Here is a 22,781-nt window from a genome sequence, read left to right as displayed (position 1 = left end):
CTAGAGGCCACATCTTAGAATAGAGTTATGTCCATTTAGAATGGAGATGAGGAGAAATCTCTTTAGCTAGAGTGAAATCCATGGAATTCATTGCCACAGGCAGCTCTGGAGGCCAAGTCTTTGGATATATTTAAGGCAGAGGTTGATAGATTTTTGATTGGTCAGGAATGAAGAGATACAGGGAGAAGGCAGGAGATAGGGGCTGAGAGGAAAATAGATCACCTATGATGAAATGGCGGAGCAGACTCGATGGGCCAAATGGCCTAATTCTGCTCCTGTATCTTATTGTCTTATAGCCTTTTCTTTGAGGGTCAAGTATCATAAACTTCGACTCTTCAGAGCACTCAGAACCATTTTCCCTTTCACACACCTATGAACACATCTTTCATTTCTTTCTCCCCATTATCCCCCAATCTCATGCTCTCTGCTCTTTTCTCTCTCTGAGTGTAGTGGACCTGGTGTTAGGTTATGAGCCTTTCAGTGGTGAGCAGTTTGGGAACAGTGACCAAAATTAAGTTTTATGGTGGCTATAGACAAAGATAAGTATGGACTTTTCAGGAGAGTATAAAATTGCAGTAGGGCAAATTACGAAAGCATTAGGCAGGAAGTAGGAAGAGTTAATTGGAAACAGTTGTTTTTGGGCAGATCCACATCTGACATGTGGAGGGTGATTAAAGATCAACTGCACGGAGTACAGTTTGTTGAGGCAAATTAAGGTGGATAAATCCCCAGACCTCCAAGAGGACCACAACCTTGTCATCTGGTTTGGAAGCTTGTGTGCCTCAGTGATCCAGAGAGCTATGTTGGCTGGAGCCAGGGCCTTGTACTTTGGCTCTTGGTGGGGTCACCCATGCCAAACTGGTCAAAGGGTAGAGGCCAGACTAAGAGTGGTCCACCGGTGCTCCAGGTTTGGAGGTTCTGCTCAGGGCTAACACCCCTGACTGGTCAAAAAACAATTGTTGCAGAAACGACAATGAAGACAGAGGTGGAGGAGATTCATTGTTCCCCGAAACACCCGTGGTGTAATGGGCAATAATTAGGTCAGCAAATCCCCAGGACCTGACAATGTGTACCCTCAAACCCTCTGGGATGTTAGTGTAGAAGTTTCAGGAGCCCTGGTGGAGATATTTACAAACATCCTTAGCTAACCTGAGGTGCTGGAGGATGGGAGGATTGCTAATGATGTTCCATTGTTTAAGAAAGTCTCTAAGAATGATTCTGTAATTTTTCAGGGAAGTTACCAAGGACGTTGATGAAGTGGATATTGTCTACATGGACTTCAGTAAGGCCCTTGACAAGGTCCCGCATGGGAGGTTGGCTAAGAAGGTTCAGTCACTTGGCATTCAAGATGAGGTAGTAAATTGGATTAGTCATTGGCTTTGCACAAGAAGTCAGAGAGTTCTTGTAGATGACTGCCTCTCTGACTGGAAGCCTGTGACTAGTGATGTATTGCAAGGATCAGTGCTGGGGCTGTTGTGTCTGCCACCTATATCAACCACCTGGATGATTTGTGGATGATACCAAGATTGGTGGTGTAGTGGACAGCGAGGAACACTATCAAAGCTTGCAGGGGGATCTGGACCAGCAGGAAAATGGGCTGAAAACTGACAAATGGACTTTAGTGCAGATAAGTGTGAGGTGTTGCACTTTGCACTTTGGGAGGACCAACCAGGACAGGTCTTAGGCAAGGAGCAATAGGGCACTGAGGAGTGTGGTAGAACCAAGGGATCATGGAATTTTGATGCATTGTTCATTGAAATGCATAGTTGCATTACAGGTAGACAGTGTCGTAAAGAATGCCTTTGGCATGTTGGCCTTCATAAATCAATGTATTGAGTACAAGAGTTGGGATTCTATGTTGAAATTGCTGGAGGAACTCAGCAGTTCGGGCAGCATCTGTGGAAACAATCATCAGGACCTTCGTCCTGATGAAGGGTTCCGACTCGAAACGTTGACTGATCGTTTCCACGGATGCTGCCCGACCTGCTGAGTTTCTTCAGCGTGATGTGAGTGATGCTTTGACCCCAGCATCTGCAGAGTATTTTGTGTTTACTATGTTGAAACTGTCTAAGATATTAGTGAGGTCTAATTTGGAGTATTGTGTCCAGTTTTGATCAGTTACCTGCAGGAAAGATGTAAATAAGATTGAAAAAGTGCAGAGAAAATATACAAGGATGTTGCAGGAGTTAAGGACCTGAGTTATAGGGAAAGGTTCAATAGGTCAGGACTTTATTTTATAGAACATAGAAGATTGAGAGTAGACTTGATAGAGGTATATAAATTTATTAGGAGTATAGATAAGGTGAATGGAAGTAGGCTTTTTACCCTGAGGTTGAGTGAGATTACATGGATTAAGGGCGTAAGGTTTAATATTTTTGAGGTGAACATGAGGGGGAACAACTTCTCTCAGAGGGTGGTGAGTGTGGAACGAGTTGGCAGCGCAAGTGATGGATGCGGGGTTGATTTCAACACTTAAGAGAAATTTGAATAGGTACATGAATGGTAAGGTTATGGAGAGCTATGGTCTGGATGCATTTTGATGGGACTAGGCAGATTAATGGTTCTGCACAGACTAAATGGGTTGAATGGCCTATTTCTGTGCTGTAGTGTTCTTACGATGCGATAATTATATAACCAAAGAGAGGATAGTACCACTCAAGGATAAAGGGGAAACATTTGCTTGAATGTGGAAGACGTGAGCGAGGTCCTTAAAGAGTACTTTATTTCAGTATTTACCAAGGGGAAGGATGTGGAAGATAGGCAGATCAATGCTGTGTGTTTGATGTTTTGTGGTAAAGGAGGAGGTATTGTTGAGTCCTTTAAAGAGCATTAAGATGGATGAGTCCTCAGGGCCTGATGGGGTATACCCCATCTTACTGAGAGAGGCAATTGAAGCAATTGCTGGGCCTTGACCAATATCTGATTTGTGGTTTAAGATGGCGTTGGTGAAGCACAGTGACAACTTGCTGGCAGCAAACAAAAATTAAAATAATTAATAATTATTTTATTAATCACACATTGTCTCAAAAACTATCACTGTAATCAATAGCCTGTAACTTCTCCTTTGGAGCTGAGCTTTTGAACCACCTGCAATGACCTAACATTTTTGTGATGTGAATTGAAGTCTCAAAGTTGCAGGACAGTTGTGTTGTGTACGACCTGAATCGAGGTGGTGGCGCCCAGGCCCGAGAGAAGGAACGGCCAGTGTTTGGCCACTGCTGTTGTGGGCTTCGAGCAGATTTGAAGCAGCAGCGAGGTGGCGGGGCCTGGGCCTGAGAGCTAAGAACCGACGGATGGCTGAATGATTTAAGTACGGGGCTAGATTGAAAAGTTCGGGTACGGGCTAAATCAAGCCTGCAGGTTCTTGGCCCAAGAACGAAGAACTACCTGCTGCTTGGCTGATTTAAGCACTGGGCTGGATTGTAACGGTCAGGGTGTTGGGGCCAGAGGAGGTGGACGGGCTGGAGTTCAGTTTGCTGCTCACAAGGTTTACTCGTCTCTGCATTGAACTAAGGCTGTGGCCTGCAATTAATGCGCTCATGGGCCAGACATGATTGTTTTCATGGTTGTGAATTCACTTTTGTGATCTTCACTTCTGAATATTTTTTGCTTACTTCTATTGTTTGCGTGGTTTGTTTGCTTTTTCTGTACTTTGGGTTTATGAGGGTCTTTTTTATATTGGGTTTGATTGGGTTTCTTTGTTTTGAGGTTGCCTGCAAGGAGATGAATTTCAAGGTTGTATATGGTATATATACTTCAATAAAAATGTACTTTGAACCTTGATCGTCATGTCCTCTCTAGGCACAGGTGAGTTCCCTGAGGACTTGCGAGTAGCTGATGTTGTTACATTATTCAAGAAGGGAACCGTGGATAATCTGGGAAACTATAAACTGGTGAGTCGCATGTCAGTCGTTGAGAAGTTACTGGAGAGAATTTTTAATGAGTTTTTATGAGCATTTGGAAAACCATGGCCTAATTAGGAAGTGCCAGCATGGCTCTCTGTGTGGCAGGTCATGACTTACTAGCAGGAACTCAGCAGGCCAGGCAGAGTCAATGGAAAGGAGTGCAGTTGACATTTCGGGCCGAGACCCTTCGTCAGGGCAGGAGGGAGATCTAAACTTCTTCAGGGTAGGCACCTCTGGAAGAGACTTTGCGGTGTAGTAGTCCAATCACATACAAGAGAAAATCTGCAGATGCTGGAAATCCAAGCAACACACACAAAATGCTGGAGGAACTCAGCAGGCCAGGCAGCATCTATGGAAAAGAGTACAGTTGATGTTTTGGGCTGAGATCCTTCATCAGGACTCATGTCTTACTAACTTGATTGAGTTTTTTTGATGAAGTGATGAGTGTGATTGATAAAAGCAAAGTTGTGGATGTTGGCTGCATGGATTTTAGCAAGGTGATTGACAAAGTCCCTCATGAGAGGCACATCCAGAAGATTATGATGCATGGGATCAATGATGAATTGGCCATTTGGATCTCGAACTGACTTGCCCATAGAAAGTAAGAAGGTAGTGGTTGTTTCTCTCTCCAGTAGCTTCTAACTGGAGGTCTGTGATTAGTGGTGTTCTGCAAGGATCTGTGCTGAGACCTCTGCTGTTTATGATGTATATAAATGACCTGGATGAAAATATAAATGGGTGGGTTAGTATGTTTTCAGATGATACGAAGAATGGTAGTGTTAAGGAGAGTGTAGAAGACTAGTAAAGAATACACCAGCATATAGATCAGTTGCAGATATGGGCAGAGGTGTGTTCGATGGAGTTTAACTCAGTCAACTGTGAAGTACTGCACCTCGGTGGGTCAAATGTAAAGACACAGTGAAGGCAAGACCCTTAACAGTGTTGATGAGCAGAGGGATCTTGGGGTCCAAGTTCATATCTCCCTGAAAGTGGCTACACAGATTGATAGGGTAGTTAAGAAGGCATATGGCAGTCTTGCCCTCAGTAGTTAAGGCACTGAGTTCAAAAGTCAATAAATCTGAGTTTAGTAAATGTTTGATAATTTGCCTGGCGCTGGCTAGGCAGATTAATTGTTCATTACAGGCTAAATGGACCAAAAGGTCTGTTTCTGTGCTGTAGTATTCTCTGATTGTAAAGCCAGAAAGTTATGTTGCAACTTTATAAAACTCTAGTTAGGCTCTGTCTGGAGTAATGCATACAAACCAGTCACCCCATTATAGGAAGGATATCGTGGCTTTGGAGAAGATGCAGAAGATGTTTACCAGGATGTTCTTTGGATTAAAGGGCATGTGATCTGATGAAAGGTTGGACAAAGTTAGGATTTTTTCTCTGGAATGGTAGAGCCTGCGGGGAGATCTGATTGAAGTTTGTAAGATTATGAAAGGTATAGATAGAGTAGACAGACAGTATCTTTTTCACAAAGTTTTGTCTAATACCAGGGGAGAGGGAGTATTTAAGGTGAGAGAGAGTAATTTCAAAGGAAGTGTGAGGGACAAGTTTTTTTAGAGAGTGGTGGGTACCTGGAATGTGCTGCCTGGGGTGGTCACAGAGGCAGAAACACTTGGGACTTTTAAGAGACATTTAGGCAGGCACAAGAATGGGAGGGAAATGGAAGAATATCGACATCGTGCAGGCAGAAGAGATTAGTTTAGCTAGCCATTTATTGGTTCGGTATAACATAGTGGGATGAAGAGCTTCTTCCTTTGCTGGGATGCTCTGTGTTCGATGTTAAATCAATGACTTGAGCTGGAATCAATACCAGTGGTGCTGTAGGTCACAAGCACCGAACTTCCAGCAACACAAGCAACACTGACGTACAGTATATACTTGTGCTGAAACAGTGCCTTTCATGACCTCATGACATTCCAAAGCAGTTTTTAAGCCATGAAGGCCATTTGAGGTACAGCCATTCATAATGTAGGAAATCTGGCAAGGATAGTTCAAAGAGCAATGTATTCATGATCTAAACAACACACATCAAAGTTGCTGGTGAACACAGCAGGCCAGGCAGCATCTCTAGGAAGAGGTACAGTCGACGTTTCAGGCCGAGACCTTTCGTCAGGACTAACTGAAGGAAGAGTTAGTAAGAGATTAGTCATACTATCTCTTACCTGACGAAAGGTCTCGGCCTGAAACGTCGACTGCACCTCTTCCTACAGATGCTGCCTGGCCTGCTGCGTTCACCAGCAACTTTGATGTGTGTTGCTTGAATTTCCAGCATCTGCAGAATTCCTGTTGTTCATCATCTAAACGTCTGTTTCAATACTTTATACTTTATTGTCACCAAACAATGGATACTAGAACGTACAATCATCACAGCGATATTTGATTCTGTGCTTCCCTCTTCCTGGATTACAAAACAAAAGAAAATATTAAAAATTTAAATTATAAATCATAAATAGAAAATATAAAAATGGAAAGTAAGGTAGTGCAAAAAAACCGAGATGTAGGTCTGGATATAAGTATTGCTTATGGATAATTCTTCCTCCTTCTAATTCAGTCCATGGGATCTTTTATGTCCTCCTTTTATGTTGGTTCTACTTTTAGTGGATCATTGGAAAAATGGCTCCCTCAGCACTGCACTGGAGACCCATCCTTGGTCTTTGTGTGCAGTCAGGTCCTTGAAGTAGGATTGGTCCTGCCAATCATCTGACAGAGTAGAGAATTTGATCACTTTTGCAATAAAAAGAGAGATGCAAGAATTTGTCTGATCCATATGTCAATGCTTTATTGAGACCAATATGACAGCTGTGATTTTCTCATAGTCAAGGAGCTCAAAATTAACTTCTAATGTCTAATGTAGTGCCAGAAAAGCGTAAATATTCACTTGTCATTCATTTCAAGTGTAAAACTAAATATACTTTGGCACGAATTTGACAATAACTTGTCAGCCTTATTTATAATGTCGGAAAAAAAAACAGTGCGAAGCAGATGCTCTTCTGATGTCCTTTGGGTGTATTTTAGGAAAAACAAAAAGAAAGCTTCTTTGCACATTGGAAGTATTCATAGTTTCTAAACTTTAGAAGAGATTTTGACATCGCACTGTTGATTCTACTTATAAGATACAGCCCAAAACACAGAGTATGTACTGTAGGTAATGCCTTACCTAAAAAACATAAGTTCCCTAACACACTTGACCTACTTATTCTACTTAAAGATTTGTTTTCTGCTGGTATGGAAGATCAGTTTCAGTATGTTCTGTTTGATTTTATTTAGCAATGTCATATCGTGATCTGAGTGAGTGAACTTTGTCAGCTGTGAAGTTCAAAGCTTTTGGGGGAAAAATGTGGTCAGAAGTATAGGTTGTAAACATAATTACCTCAAAAGATACAATAAACTTGCAGTATGCAAGGGGGTGGAGGAAGGTTGTAGTCAATATTTGCTTCCTGGGCTCCTCACAGAATATTCTGTTTTTTATGCCCACGGTGTCATGTGCAACAGAATAAAATTTATACTGAAAATGTGTACAGTGACTTCAGTACTCAGGTGGGTTATGGATGTGGACGGTTTTTGGTTGAGAGGGATCTCATCTGTGGTTTGGGTTATGGTTAGAAATTGCTTGGGGTGAATCTAGAACCCATAGGCATTAGAAGAGGAAGTGATCAGACTCATTTGTGTGGGAGTATTCAGTGGGAAGATCCTGAAAAACATTTAGTTTTGGGTTAGGGTTAGGGTCCTTAATAAATCAACACCATTCTTGGCTCTTGTGGAACACAACAAGGACATAACATTATTATTTCCCGGAGTACAATTATCTCAAACCCACAAACGAACGTCAGTACATCTTTTCCTTTTTACCTGTCATTCTTGTTTTGGCAATCCTGTTTTTTCTTGTCATTTGTTTGAAAGTCCATGCTTTATTGCTGAATATTGAAGATATGTGTCAAATATGGACTAATGCTATATTACAAGCAATTAGTGCTAATGATGGTTTCTTTTAAACCTGTTCAGAAAGCTGAGGAAAGAAATGAGAATGGGAGTGTGAAAAGTTTAGTCACTCAGCATTTTCTGTTTTAATTACTTGGCTCTATAATGCCTTTCTGAAAAATGAATGGTGGCATTCTTACTTGTTTTATCTTCTTCATTCCAGAAACACCAACCTGATTGACCCTGGCACCAAATGTCCCTTCAGTTGGCTTCTTGTATGGTCCAGACAGGCATGCTGCTTATAAGCTGCTCGATTGCAGGTCATCACCATTTCAGGACAGTGAGTGTTGGGTAATAACTGCTGGATCTGCAAATACTAGGAACAATAACTTGTGGGAACAAAGGGCACATAGTGCCCGCTTTATCAAGTACCTCTTGTACCTAATAAGGTAGCCACTGAGTGTATGTTTGTGGTCTTCTGCTGTTGTAGCCCATCAACTTCAAGGTTCAATGTATTGTGCATCCAGGGGTGTTCTTCTGCACACCACTGTTGTATTAACACAGATATTTGAGTTACTGTCACCTTCCTGTCAGCTTGAACTAGTTTTGCCATTTTCCTCTGACCTCACTCCATAACAAAGCACTTACACCCACAGAACTTCAGCTCATTGGTTGTTTCTCACATTATTCTCTACAAACTCTAGAGACTGCTGTGCGTGAAACTCCTAGGAGATCATCAATTCCTGAGATACTCAAACCACCATGTTTAGCACCAACAACCATTCCATGGACATTTAGATTACATTTCCTCTCCATTCTGATCTTTGGTCTAAACAACAACTGAACTCTTGAACTCATGCGTTTACATGCTGCCTCATGATTGGCATTAATGAGCATGTGTACAGGCATGCCTGAGTGTATGTAGCTGCTTAAAATGCCCACATCTACTTCCCCTGGGCAACCATAGAGACAATTGGATGCACAACAGCTGTAGCAGAGTTTACTTGTCATTATGTCCAATAAGGTGAATCTAAACATCATAAATAGCTGATGAATTCAACAACTTTTATACAAGCTTTGAAAAGGAGAATAACACTAGGTTTGTGCAAATCCCACACTGCCGCCCCCCCCCCCCCCCAGGATCCAGTGAAGCTGTGATCTCTGTTTAGAGGCCACACCAGAACATCCTTCAAGGGGATGAACCCACACAAGGTGCTGGACTTCTACGGTGTACTTGGCAGGGTATTGAAATCCTGTGCTGACTGACTGGCTAGAGACTTCAAAGATATCTTCAACCTCCGACTGCTGGAGTTGGAGGTTCGCCACTGTTTCAAAAGGGCAGCAATCATATGGGTGTGCAAGAAGAACAGGGTGATCACATTAGAAAAATACTTTGAAAGGTTGATCTGGCTAGAATTAACTCCTACCTGAGCAAGGACCTGGACCTGCAACAATTTGCCAAATGCCACAACAAATCTACAGTAGATGCCAACTCATTGGCCCTCCACTCAGCTTTGGAGCACCCTGACAACAGCAAAACATACGTCAGGTAGTTTATTAAATACAGCTCAGAGCTCTATGCCATCATCCCTTCAGAAGTAAACAGCAAGCTTCAAAAGTTGAGCCTCTGTACCTCCTTCTGCAACTGAACTGGATCCTAAACTAAATCCTCAAATTAAATTGTTACGAGAGAATTACGATCAAAATAGGACATGCATGGTAAATGGTAGGGCATTGAAGAATGCAGTAGAACAGAGGGATCTAGGAATAATAGTGCATAGTCCCCTGAAGGGGGAATCTCATGTGGATAGGGTGGTGAAGAAAGCTTTTGGTATGCTGGCCTTTATAAATCAGAGCATTGAGTATAGGAGTTGGGATGTAATGTTGAAATTCTACAAGGCATTGGTGAGGCCAAATTTGGAGTATTGTGTACAGTTTTGGTCACCGAATTATAGGAAAGATGTCAACAAAATAGAGAGTACAGAGAAGGTTTACTAGAATGTTACCTGGGTTTCATCACCTAAGTCCCAAAGAAAGGTTGAACAAGTTGGGTCTTTATTCTTTGGAACGTAGAAGGTTGAGGGGGGACTTGATAGAGGTATTTAAAATTATGAGGGAGATATATAGAGTTGGCGTGGATAGGCTTTTTCCATTGAGAGTGGCGAAGATTCAAACAAGAGGACATGAGTTGAGAGTTAAAGGGCAAAAGTTTAGGGGTGACATGAGGGGGAACTTCTTTACTCAGGGAGTGGTAGCTGTGTGGAACGAGCTTCCAGAAGTGGTTGAGGCAGGTTCGATGTTGTCATTTAAAGTTAAACTGGACAGCTATGTGGACTGGAAAGGAATGGAGGGTTATGGGCTGAGTGTAGGTCGGTGGGACTAGGTGAGAGTAAGAGTTCGGCACGGACTAGAAGGGCTGAGATGGCCTGTTTCCGTGCTGTAATTGATATATAATAAAAGGGTATATGACAAAACTGAGCCTGCTCTTAGAAGAGTAGAGATGTGCCTTCATCCCGAAGAGAGCACGGTAAGCAGACTGGAACTTGGCTGATATCCGGAGGTCAGCATACCCTGGACAGAAGGGGCACCAGCGCCCCTTAGCGCGCACACTCGGCAAGAGTTTTCGGTTTCCAGTGCTGTCGGGGGGCGGAGGAGGAGGAGAGACGGGGGCGGGGGCGGGGGCGGGGTCGGGGATGCGACCGTTTTGTTATTGGTGTTATTTCGTGGTTTTAGCCGCTTGGTTGAGTTCCAGAGTAAGTTTCAAGGAGCAAGTGTAGTTTTGACTCATTGAGCATTGAAATTTTTAAAAAAATGAGACTTACAAAGTTTCCAGTGGGCTGGAGAGACATCTGGGTAACGGTAGTGCTATACTGTTTATTCAGAACGGTACACCTGTACAATCTGGATTTGAAAAATCCCGTCCAGTTTAAAGGGACAGGAGGAACATATTTTGGTTATTCAGTAATATTGCACAGTGGTAAAGACAAAAAATGGTGAGTTTCAGTTTTGAAGTATGTTAAAATGAAGATTTTTAAAACAAGCCAAGTTTGAGTAAATGTTGTGGAATTTATTATTGTAACTTTGAACAGTGTACTGCTCAAATTCATGCTGAATTTAGCAGAGAGATCGCGATTTCAAGATTTGGATAGTTCGCAGATTTTAAATATTATACTTGGTAGAAAAGTTTTGGTAGCATTATTTCGTCCGTGCTTGGGAAGTTTGTAACCAATGGCTGTACGGATTTGGTTCCCCACTTTACTTTTCCATTTGCCACGGTAGGGTTGTGGTTGGAGCTCCAAAAGCAAATTCCTCCGTCGATAATGTAACAGTAAATCCCGGAGCTATTTACAAATGTGCAATCAGCCAAGATCCTGACCAGGAGTGTGAAGAAATCGTTTTCGGTGAGTTATAGTTTTGTCTGTAATATGATAGTAAAGAGGAATACTGAAATGCCAGTACGTAAATATCAAATCTGTGAGTTGGATCCTTATGTGGCAGAGCATAGCCTGGTGCTTTCCCGCGTTTTACTGCCATTTTCATCTCCAACAAACAAGATATAAAAAAAACGGTTCCATGGGTGCTCATTATTTGATAATGCCACTTGTGTGTAGATCATAACAATTTTAGATATGCAAGTGTAAAACATGCCTCAGACGCCATGACTTCCATTTCCTCTTATTAAAGAACATCCATGGGATGTCTAGTTGAATTTTATCAGCCTCCATATGCCTCCCCGGCACTTCAACTTTATTCAGTCACTATGCAATCTTGATGAGTTTGAAAGTGATGTTTGCCCAACTACATAATTAAATTAACCATTAAGTATTGCAGAAGTATGGTTAAGTTGCGTGTCTGACACAGTCATCATGATGAAACTATCAGTAAAGGTGACAGCGAATTCAGTTTTCCCACATGTAAATCTTGGAATCCTGAGGTTACAATCATCCGTTTGCCATTCAATAGCAAACTGCAGTCCAGTGAGCTCCTGGTACAGTCCAGGGAGTGAACTGCAACATGGGTAATATGACCAATTAATTACAATTAATTAGTTACAATAAATGAAAGTCCAACACGGCAGATGCTGGAAACCTGAAATCAAGATGCAAAGCGCAGGAAATGCACAGCAAATCGGACAGCATCTCTGGAAAGTTTAACAATTTACATATCAGGTCAAACACTGCTCTGACAACGGGTCTCAGACTTGAAGTATTGTTGATCCACTTTCTGTAGATGTTGTGTGGGTATTTAATGTTTCCAGTGTTTCCTGTTTCCAAGTTATTACCCTGCCACAGGCACTCAGTGCTATGTTTTAAGGGGTGTGGAGATTATTTTCCTGTTAACTTTAATGTGGAACAAAATGGTGCCAGTACAGTCGTTTTTTAAGAAAATGAATATTTTAAACAAAAACTTGATGAATTGATGTTGAATCACATTTTGGCTACATATTCAACACTAGTTCAAGGGACAGTCCTTTGTCCTCCACCTGGGCACATTGCAACTCGCAGGACCCTATGCTAATTTCAACAGTCAAAGAAAAATCAGCCTTTCCTGTTTACCTCTGACCTGGCTTTAAATTTTTCAAGTGTGTTCTATTTTTATTGCAGACTTTCAGCATCTGCAGTTTTGTGATCATGTGTTGTGCAGATGAAAATAACTTCTAATACTAGCCAGTAGAACACAAATACAGCAACATGTTGCCGTTAAGAGATAAATTATACAGCTGTTGGCTGCAAATTAGAACTAAAAGAGAACATTAGAAGTCCCCTGCAGATCAGGCACCATCTGTGGAGAGAGAGTAAAATGAATTAATATTACAGGTGTATGACCTTGCCACACAAATGGCCAGGTCAGGCCAGTGACAAACAGGAAAGGCTGATTTTTCTGGACTGTTGAAATTAGTACTGAGTCTTGTGGGTTGTAGTTTATCTTTATGCGGTTATGAGAGTGTGCGCCAAATAGCCAGTCCAATTCTGGGATATCCAAAACATAGAAAAAATACTTCTCCGTGTATTCTTACCTGTGTAAGTTAGAACTTGGATAGCTTGCACAATGTTTACAAATTTCAGGCCTACGTCAAATATTAATTTTGATCCGGCATTGTTGATAACTGTTGTTTGTGGACCCCGTTTCTTGTGTACTGACAAACCCAAAGTAAGTGGTGCAAGATGGAGTTTTTGCTTTGAAGTTAGAGTTGGAAGCTGAGAGCAGACATTTCTTAAAATATTCCTGCAGGTGTATAACTGATGGGTTATGACAGGTGATGGCCAAGGTTGACTGAGGTTGCATCTTGTACTTCACTGCAGTGAATGAATTGAGTTGCTCGTGCACAGTTCATCTTCAGATGGAGCTTGCTTGTTGGTGGGTGCTGTGACTGTGAACAAAGTCACTGGAGAGAACTTGGTGATAGGGAAGTCTTTATTCATCACAAAATGCAGCCCTTTTCGTGGAGGCGCTCTCAGTAGAGGCTCACAAACCCAAAAGAACATAATATTTTTAATCCCCTTAACGTCAAAGGGAACAGCAGTTGATCCAATACTATTTGAATAGTTACAATGACGTCATTCACTTCAATAACAGTACTTCCTTTTGAATTACATATCTACAGTGGGAGATAATGTTCACAAAGAACATCGTGAATGTTAACAAAGTAACTCACTTTGCCACAAAGTAAATCATAAAAATAGTCTATAAGCTTCTGACGATGGAACCAAGCAACCCAAAATTAATGCTGTCAGGGCTATCTGAGTATGCAAATATCCCGAGTACACAAAACACTATTGATTGCCTGTACCAGTGACCATGTTCGATATGAGACATGGAAATAGAATTAAGGCCATTTGGCCCATCGAGTCTGCCCTGCCATTCAATCATGGCTGGTCCCTTTTTTTACCCTCCTCAGCCCCACTCCACTGCCTTCTCCCCATAACCTTTGATGTCATGCCCAATCAAGAACCTATCAAGCTCTGCCTTAAATACACCCAACAACTTAGCCTCCACAGCTGCCTGTGGTAATAAATTCCACAAATTCACTACCCTCTGGCTGAAGAAATTTCTCCACATCTCTGTTTTAAATGGACGCCTCTCTCCTGAGGCTGTGCCCTCTTGTCCTAGACTCCCCACCATGGGAAATGTCCTTTCTATATCTACTTTGTCCAGGCCTTTCAACATTCAAAAGATTTCAATGAGATCCCCTTCATCCTTTTAAATTGCAGTGAGTACAGACCTAGAGCTATCAAACATTCCTCGTATGATAACCCTTTCAGTCCCAGAATCATCCTTGTGAACCTCTCTGCACCAATGCCAGCACATCTTGGATGAGGAGCCCAGAACTGTTCATAATACTCAAGGTGAGGCCTCACCAGTGCCTTATAAAACCTCAGCATCACATCCCTGCTCTTATATTCTAGACCTCTTGAAATGAATGCTAACATTGCATTTGCCTTCCTCACCACCTACTCTACCTGCAAGTTGACCTTTAGGGTGTTCTGCACAAGTACTCCCAAGTTCCATTGCATCTCAGATTTTTGGATTTTCTCCCCACTTAGAAAATAGTCCACACATTTATTTCTACTACCAAAATGCATGACCATGCATTTTCCAACATTGTATTTTATTTGCCACTTTCTTGCCCATTCTCCTAATCTGTCAAAATCCTTCTGTAGTCTTCCTGTTTCCTAAACACGACCTTCATATAATCTGTAAACTTGTCAACAAAGCCATCTATTCCAACATCTAAATCATTGATATACAGCACAAAAAGAAGTGTCCCCAACACCGACCCCTGCGGAACACCACTACTCTCTGGCAGCCAACCAGAAAAGGATCCTTTTATTCCCATTTGCTGCCTCCTATCAATCAGCTAATGCTCTAACCATGTTAGTAACTTCCCTGTAATACCATGGGCTGTTAACTTGGTAAGCAGCCTCATGTGTGGCACCTTGTCAAAGGCCTTCTGAAAGTCCAAATATACAACATCGACTGCATCCCTTTTCTCTATTCTACTTGTAATCTCTTCAGAGTTCCAACAGGTTCATCAGGTAAGATTTTTCCTTAAGGAAACCATGCTGACTTTATCCTATTTTGTCCTGTGTAGCCAAGTACTCCATAACCTCATCCTTAACAATTGACTCCAACATCTTCAAACCACTGAAGTCAGGAAAATAGGTCTATAATTTCCTTTCTGCTGCCTTCCTCGTTTCTTAAAGAGTGGAGTGACATCTGCATATGTTAAGTGACAACATCCTTCTGGTCTGCCAGCTTGAGTTCAAGTCACAATGTTGCAAATAACATAGCTCACATTGCCTGGTTTGATGCCGGCCAATTAACACAACCCCATTGTCTTAGCCTCATGGTCACCATTTTGCAAACCATATTACTTAGTCTGTGAGCCAGCCTGTTTATTTGTAAAGGAGTGCTTTTAAATTTAATTTACTTGCAATTTACAATCCACATTAAGAACTGAAGACTAGTTCTTGTTTCAATTAATACCTGCTATAATCGCATAACTACAGAATGCTCCCCTACATACCCTCCTCTTGATCCCTGGACAGAAATCTGTCCCAAGAAGGCCAGACTTTAAGGGGAATCTAATTAAGTAGGGCAGCAAAAACGCCCTTCACTTCAGATCTCTTCCCTGGTTACGGACCTATCATGTCCCTACATGCATCTACTTTGACATCATTCTCCCTAACTGCCTATCTACAAGAGCAGAGATGGCAATCAAATGTTATTGAAAGTTGATTACATCCCCTTCCTGGCTACTTTTGTCTTCTCGATTTCAAAATGTTGCTTTGTCATTTGTGTCCTTGTTGCCTCCTTCTCTGCTGGCCCGTTGCAATTTACGTAGAAACATATAAAATCTACAGCACGATACAGGCCCTTTGGCCCACAATGCTGTGCTGAACACGTAATTACTTTAGAAATTACCAAGGGTTACCTATTGCCCTCTATTTTTCTAAGCTCCATGTAACTATCCAGGAGTCTCTTAAAAGATCCTATCGTATCTGCCTTCACCACTGTCGCTGGCGGCCCATTCCACGCACTCACCACTCTCTGCATAAAAAGAACTTACCCCTGACATCTCCTCTGTACCTAATTCCAAGCACCTTAAAACTGTGTCCTCTCGTGTTAGCCATTTGAGCCCTGGGAAAATGCCTCTGACTATCCACACAATCACTGCCTCTCATCACCTTTTACACCTCTATCAAGTCACCTCTCATCCTCTGTTGCTCCAAGGAGAAAAGGCCGAGTTCATTCATCCTATTCTTATAGACATGCTCCCCATTCCAGGCAGCATTCTTGTAAATCTCCTCTGTACCCTTTCTATAGTTTCCACATCTTTCCTGTAGTGAGGTGACCAGAACTGAGCACAGTACTCCAAGTGGGGTCTGACTAGGGTCCTATATAGCTGCAACATTACCTCTCGGCTCTTAAATTCAATCCCACGGTTGATGAAGGCCAGTGCACTGTATGCCTTCTTAACCACAGAGTCAACCTGTACAGCAGCATTAAATGTCCTGTGGACTTGGACCCCAAGGACCTTCTGATCCGCCACACTGCCAAGAGTCTTACCATTAATACTATATCCTGTCGTCCTATTTGACCTACCAAAATGAACCACCTCACACTTATCTGGAATGAACTCCATCTGCCACTTCTCAGCCCAGTTTTGCAACCTATTGATGTTCTGCTGTAACCTCTGACAGCCCTCCACACTATCCATAACACCCACAACCTTTGTGTCATCAGCAAATGTACTGACCCATCCCTCCAATTCCTCATCCAGGTCATTTATAAAAATCACGAAGAGAAGGGGTCCCAGAACAAATCTCTGATGCACACCACAGGTCACTGACCTCCATGCAGAATATGACCCATCTACAACCATTCTTTGCCTTCTGTGGGCAAGCCAATTCTGGATCCACAAATCAAGGTCTCCTTGGATCCCATGCCTCCTTACTTTCTCAATAAGCCTTGCATGGGATACCTTATCAAATGCCTTGCTGAAATCCATATATACTACATCTACTGCCCTACCTTTATCAACGTGCTCAGTCACATACTCAAAAAATTCAATCAGGCTCCTAAGGCATGACCTGCCTTTGACAAAGCCATGCTGACTATTCCTAATCATATTATGACTCTCCAAAGGTTCATAAATCCTGCCTCTCAGGAACTTTTCCATCAACTTACCAGCCACTGGAGTAAAACTCACTGTTCTATAACTTCCTGGGCTGTCTCTACTCCCTTTCTGGAATAAGGGAACAACATCTGCAACCCTCTAATCCTCTGGTACCTCTCCCGTCCCCATGGATGATGCAAAGATCATTGCCAGAGGCTCAGCAATATCCTCCCTTGCCTCCCACAGTAGCCTCGGGTACATCTTGTCTGGTCCCAGAGACTTATCCAACTTGATGCTTTCCAAAAAGCTCCAGCACATCCTCTTTCTTAATGTACCTCTGCTATCTCCTCCAGTTCCATACACTCTTTTCCACTGTCACACTTGATTGGTCCTATTCTTTCACGTCTTATCCTCTTGCTCTTCACAATCTTGTAGAATGCCTTTTTGTTTTGTTTTCCTTAATCCTGCTCGTCAAGGCCTTCTCATGGCCCCTCCTAGCTCTCCTAATTTCATTCTTAAGCTCTTTCCTGCTAGCCTTATAATCTTCTATATCTTCATGACTATATTTTCAATAGCCTTTGTACAGCATGGTTCTTGTAGCCTACCATCCTTTCCCTGTCTCATCGGAACGTACCTATGTAGAACACCACACAAATATCCCCTGAACATTTGCCACATTTCTGCCATACATTTCCCTGAGAATATCTGTTTCCAATTTATGCTTCCAAGTTCCTGCCTGATAGCTTCATATTTCCCCTTATTCCAATTAAACACTTTCCTAACTTGTCTGTTCCTATCCCTCTCCAATGCTATGGTAAAGGAGATAAAATTGAGATTACTATCTCCAAAATGCTCTCCCACTGAGAGACCTGAGACCTGACACCTGACCAGGTTCATTTCCCAATACCAGATCAAGTACTGCCTCTCCTTTTGTAGGCTTATCTACATATTGTGTCAGGAAGCCTTCCTGAACAAAACTAATAAACTCCACCCCATCTAAACCCCTTGCTCTAGGGAGATGCCAATCAATATTTGGGAAATTAAAATCTCCCACCATGACAACCCTGTTATTATTATACCTTTCCGGAATCTGTCTCCCTATCTGCTCCTCAATGTCCTCGTTACTATTGGGTGGTCTATAAAACACACCCAGTAGAGTTATTAACCTCTTCCTGCTTCTAACTTCAATCCACAGAAACTCAGTAGACAATCCCTTCATGATTTCCTCCTTTTCTGTAGCCATGACACTATCTTTGATCAGCAGTGCCCCCACTTCTTTTGCCTCCCTCCCTGTCGTTTCTGAAACATCTAAAGCCTGGCACTCTTAAGTATCCATTCCTGCCCCTGAGCCATCCAAGTCTCTGTAATGGCCACAACATCATAGCTCCAACTACTGATCCACGCTCTAAGCTCATCTGTTTTGTTTATGGTGCTTCCTTCATTAAAATAGACACATCTCAAACCATCGGTCTGAATATATTCCTTCTCTATCACTTACCTATCCTCCCTCTCGCGGTGTCTGCAAGCTTTCTCTATTTGTGAGCCAACTGCCCCTTCTTCGGTCTCTTCAGTTCAGTTCCCAATCTCCAGCGATTCTAGTTTAAACTCTCCGCAATAGCCTTAGCAAACCTCCCTGCCAGGATATTGGTCCCCCTCGGATTCAACTGCAACTGTCCTTTTTGTACAGGTCACACCTGCCCCAAAATGGGTCCCAATGATCCAGAAATCTGAATCCCTGCCTCCTGCTCCAATCCCTCAGCCACGCATTTATCCTCCACCTCATTCTATTCCTACGCTAACTGTCAAGTGGCACAGGCAATAATCCTGAGATTACTACCTTTTGAGGTCCTGCTTTTCAACTTCCTTTCTAACTCAATGTAGTCTGCTTTCAGGACCTCCTCCCTTTTCCTACCTATGTCGTTGGTACCAATATGTACCGCAAGCTCTGGCTGTTCACATTCCCTCTTCAGGATATCATGGACGCAAATCAGAAACATCCCGGGCCCTGGAAACTGGGAGGCAAACTACCACCCGTGTTTCTTTCCTGCATCCACAGAATCGCCTGTCTGACCCCCTAACTATAGAGTCCCCTATTACTGTTGCCTTCTTCCTTTCCCTACCCTTCCGAGCCACACGGCCAGACTCTGTGCCAGAGGCATGGCCACTGTTGCTTCCCCAGGTAGGCCGTCCCCTCCCAACAGTACTCAAACAGGAGTACTTATTGTTAAGGAGTACAGCCACAGGGGTACTGTCTAGTATCTGACTCTTGCCCTTCCCTCTCCTGACTGTTACCCACTTATCTGTATCCTGAGGCCCCGGTGTGACTACCTGCCTATAGCTCCTCTCTATCACCTCCTCACTTTCCCTGACCACATGAAGGTCATCGAGCTGCGTCTCCAGTTTCCTAACGCTGTCCCTAAGGTGTTGCAGCTCGATGCACCTGGCGCAGATGTGGCTGTCCAGGAGGCTGGGAGTCTCCCAGACTTCCCACATCTGACACGCAGTACAGAACACCAGCCTCACAGACATACTTCCTGTTTCTATTCCTCACAGGTAACTTAACTCACCTCAACCTGATATCGCCGAAGCCCGAATGAGCCAAAACCTTACCACTCTGCCTCAGATCTCTCCGTCAATGACCGCTCCACTAGGCAGTGTCTCCTTTTTATCCCTTTTAGTTGCATCCTTATCTTTGCCCCTTTTATTGTGTGTTAGCTGAATCTCAGCAATGGCCATGAATGGTTATTATGTGAGCAAGGATACCAGCAGGGGAACTGTATCAGGTTCACGGTCAATAGTTCACATTCACGTTCTATTACCAGACTAATCTGACAACAAGTGCTCCGGTTTCATTGATCAGTGTACAGGAGAGTTTGGCGTGGTCTCTATTCAAGTAGCTGCAAGAAACTCACCCCAACGGCAGCACTTCCCAGACGGTCCCTTCGATTGCTGGCCCAACCAGTTCTCCTTTGTATCCACTCCCATTTCAGGCTGGGCTGTCTGCCTTTAGATGCTGTGTGCAATTTCTTCTTTCTCAGTCTCCCTTGCCATCAAGATTGTGGAACTTAATGTCTCTACCATAACTTGGGTCATTTCCCATCTATTTTCCCCAATATCTTTTTATTCTAATCTATACAACTAATCTAACTCCCAGAACCTAACTCTTCATTACCAAGTACCATTACCGTTATACCTTAATGTGCTTTTCATGGCTCACTGATACACTGCCACTGTGTTCTGTGCATTTGCATTCCTATTCTCTTTTATCTGTAGGTCTTCTTCTATCAAGATAAGACAGATGTGATGGAGCAGGCACTTAGATTAGTTCATTGTTTAGATTCTCTGTAATGACAATTCTACATGGGTAGAATTGATCCTTTGTTCTGTCTGTGCGGGTGATATGAAGGTGAGTCCCACAGCTGAACGTTTGTCCAGTGTTTCCACTGGCTGCCTCACTGGGTCTGCACACAAACACAAGTGCCAGTTACCAGAAGCACCACCATGGGAATAAACTCTTCCTTTTCAGGCAGTTCCCTTATCGTGACTTGATCATCTGGCTGTGGGAACACTTATCTTCTCTCCCCTAGGCCCTCCCTGATCTGCAATATGTTGCTGTTCTTTGACTCAGACCCTCAATTCTTTAAGCTGGTTACAATGATCCTTCATTCCCATATAATCTTACTTCAGTTATTTCTTCCTGTACACTTTCAATTTCTGTCAACTTGTGTTCTTCTGCCGCTCTCTTTGCCCCATAATCTGCATATTCCTTCTCTTTCTGCTCCTTTCTCTCCCCTTTTTGATGTATCTTTAATTGCTGCAAACCCTGCAGTAGGCTGAATACTTCTTGACTGTGTTTGGTCCCTACCATTGGGCCTTCATGACATGATTCAATGCATTGTCCCAGGTCCCCTCCCTGTTTGGGGCTGTTGTTTCTCTGTGAGCCATTTTGTGTGTTCTGTGGATCAGTGTCCTTTGTCTTTTCCATGTTATTTCTCTCTTTCCTGAAATTAGTGTGTCTGTCCCCAGGACAGGCTGGTGGAGCCTGACGTCAGAAGTGGGAAGGTTATTGGAAGATACTCTGAGGGACAGGATATAGGAGGATTTGGATAGATTAGGGATAGTCAACATGGCTTTGTTCATGTTGTGTCTAACCAATCTTAGAGTTTTTTTGAGGTCCAGGTGCAGGTCAATGGAACTAGTCAGATTAATGGTTCAGTAAAGACTAGATGGGCCAAAAAAAAAAATTTCTCTGCTGTAGTGTTCTGTGACTATGACAGTTCTTTCATTGTGCGGGCACACCCAACAATCTACAGGAAGTTGCACTCCTTCTATTTCAAGTACCTGTGGCTCCCCTCTGTGCCCTCATTGTTTCACCTTCTGCACAGGTAATGTAAGTCACCTGTCCAGTCGTGGGCAAGGGGAGATCAGTTATTTTCACTGATGATCCTGTGTCCACTGACACATCATATTGCCAGCCCCCTAATGAACCTTTTGTGTACATCCGTGGGTGACTACGACTGGCAATGGAGGCTGCCACCAGCTGTTTGAGTGACCTGGATGCTGTTTTCACTAGCTCTATGATCCGGTCAGTAGTCAGGTCGGACAGAGAGGGAGCTGTCATCTCTTCCTGTTTTGGTGAATGATTCTCACATCTTAGAATGATTCTCAAATCTGCAGATTTTCTCTTGTTTGTGATTCTCACATCTTCCTCCCTTTTTTGGGTACTAACTTCAAACGTGGCCTGAGAGGCCACAGTGGTAACAAATCATCTCCCCTTCCGATGTCTATTCTTGCACTCCCTTGCGAGGTGCCCTGGTTTCTAGCACAAAAAGCAAGTCCTCTGTGTCTTCACAGCAGCTACGTCCACTACAGATACTTCACAACTTTCCTTCCCCCTCCTCTGGTCTATCTCACCAGCCCCTGACACTTCCATGGGATAGGTCACTCCCACTGCTATCCCGAAGGCGTAAAACTTCCTTGTGGGCTGAGCTCAGACTTCCCTTAGCATTTTCTGGAAAACTGGATTATCCCTCCTTGGATTGTCCAGCTCTGAGTATTCCTGGTATGTTTGATATTTATGCTCTGCATAATCCACAACAGGATCATCAGCTCCTTGAACTACTGAGAGTATCTTTCCCCAGTTACATTCACCTTCCTCCCAGTTGCTACCTCACTTCCCCCTTAAAGCAGTGATATCTCCATCCATATTGGCATTCCCACTAGCTACACACGTGCTATCTCATAGTTTCTGGCCATATTATCCCTCATATTCCTCGGGCATTTCACTTTTACCAACATGTGTGTATCTTTTGGGTGCACCTAGTGAATTTCAATTATTTCTTTGAGCTTACGTCAGAATTCAGAAGTGAGGGCAGCTCAGACAAAGTGCTGTGCTTCTCCCTGAGGGTGAAGGGTTAGTGAGTGGTCATAATCAGTGTTAAAGGTTGGCTGGAGTCACTGGGATTCTCTACCTGCTGTTGTCTGACCTCAGTAGGTGCCATCCCAACAGATGTAACCTCTCCCTCAAACATCTCCAAACTAATTCCCATACTAAGCAAAATATAAGAGATGGATAAAAATTAAACAGTACATGCTTAAAACCACAGAGTAAGTACTCTGCAACCTTCCACTTATGTGCTGTTGAACTCGTGATGCCCATTGCATTCTCATCCATATAGAATGTTACACCAAAGTTTTGAATTTATTCTTAAAACATGCAAACACACTCACAACAATTATATTGCTATACAGTTCCCCTGTAAGTATACACACATCCCACCGGCATCCTAAATGGCCAGTAACCTCCTTTCACAACTGGTGATCAAAGT

The 22,781-nt window shown here is 42.9% G+C and overlaps 1 protein-coding gene across 1 annotated transcript in view; it reads left to right on the top strand.

Moving 5' to 3' along the window:
- Nucleotides 1-10,591: 10,591 nt before the first annotated feature.
- itga4 (integrin alpha 4) overlaps nucleotides 10,592-22,781 on the top strand; it is a 156,646-nt gene continuing 144,456 nt past the window's right edge. Inside the window, exons 1-2 of the mRNA XM_072261764.1 lie at nucleotides 10,592-10,825; nucleotides 11,112-11,233. Coding sequence (XP_072117865.1) covers nucleotides 10,644-10,825; nucleotides 11,112-11,233 — 304 coding nt within the window. The 5' untranslated portion in view covers nucleotides 10,592-10,643. The remainder of the gene's footprint in view (nucleotides 10,826-11,111; nucleotides 11,234-22,781) is intronic.

Source organism: Mobula birostris, chromosome 6, assembly GCF_030028105.1.
Source record: "Mobula birostris isolate sMobBir1 chromosome 6, sMobBir1.hap1, whole genome shotgun sequence".
Taxonomy (NCBI): Eukaryota; Metazoa; Chordata; class Chondrichthyes; order Myliobatiformes; family Myliobatidae; genus Mobula; species Mobula birostris.
The sequence above is the reverse complement of the archived record's forward strand: the minus strand, read 5'-3'. Positions and strand labels throughout refer to the sequence as shown.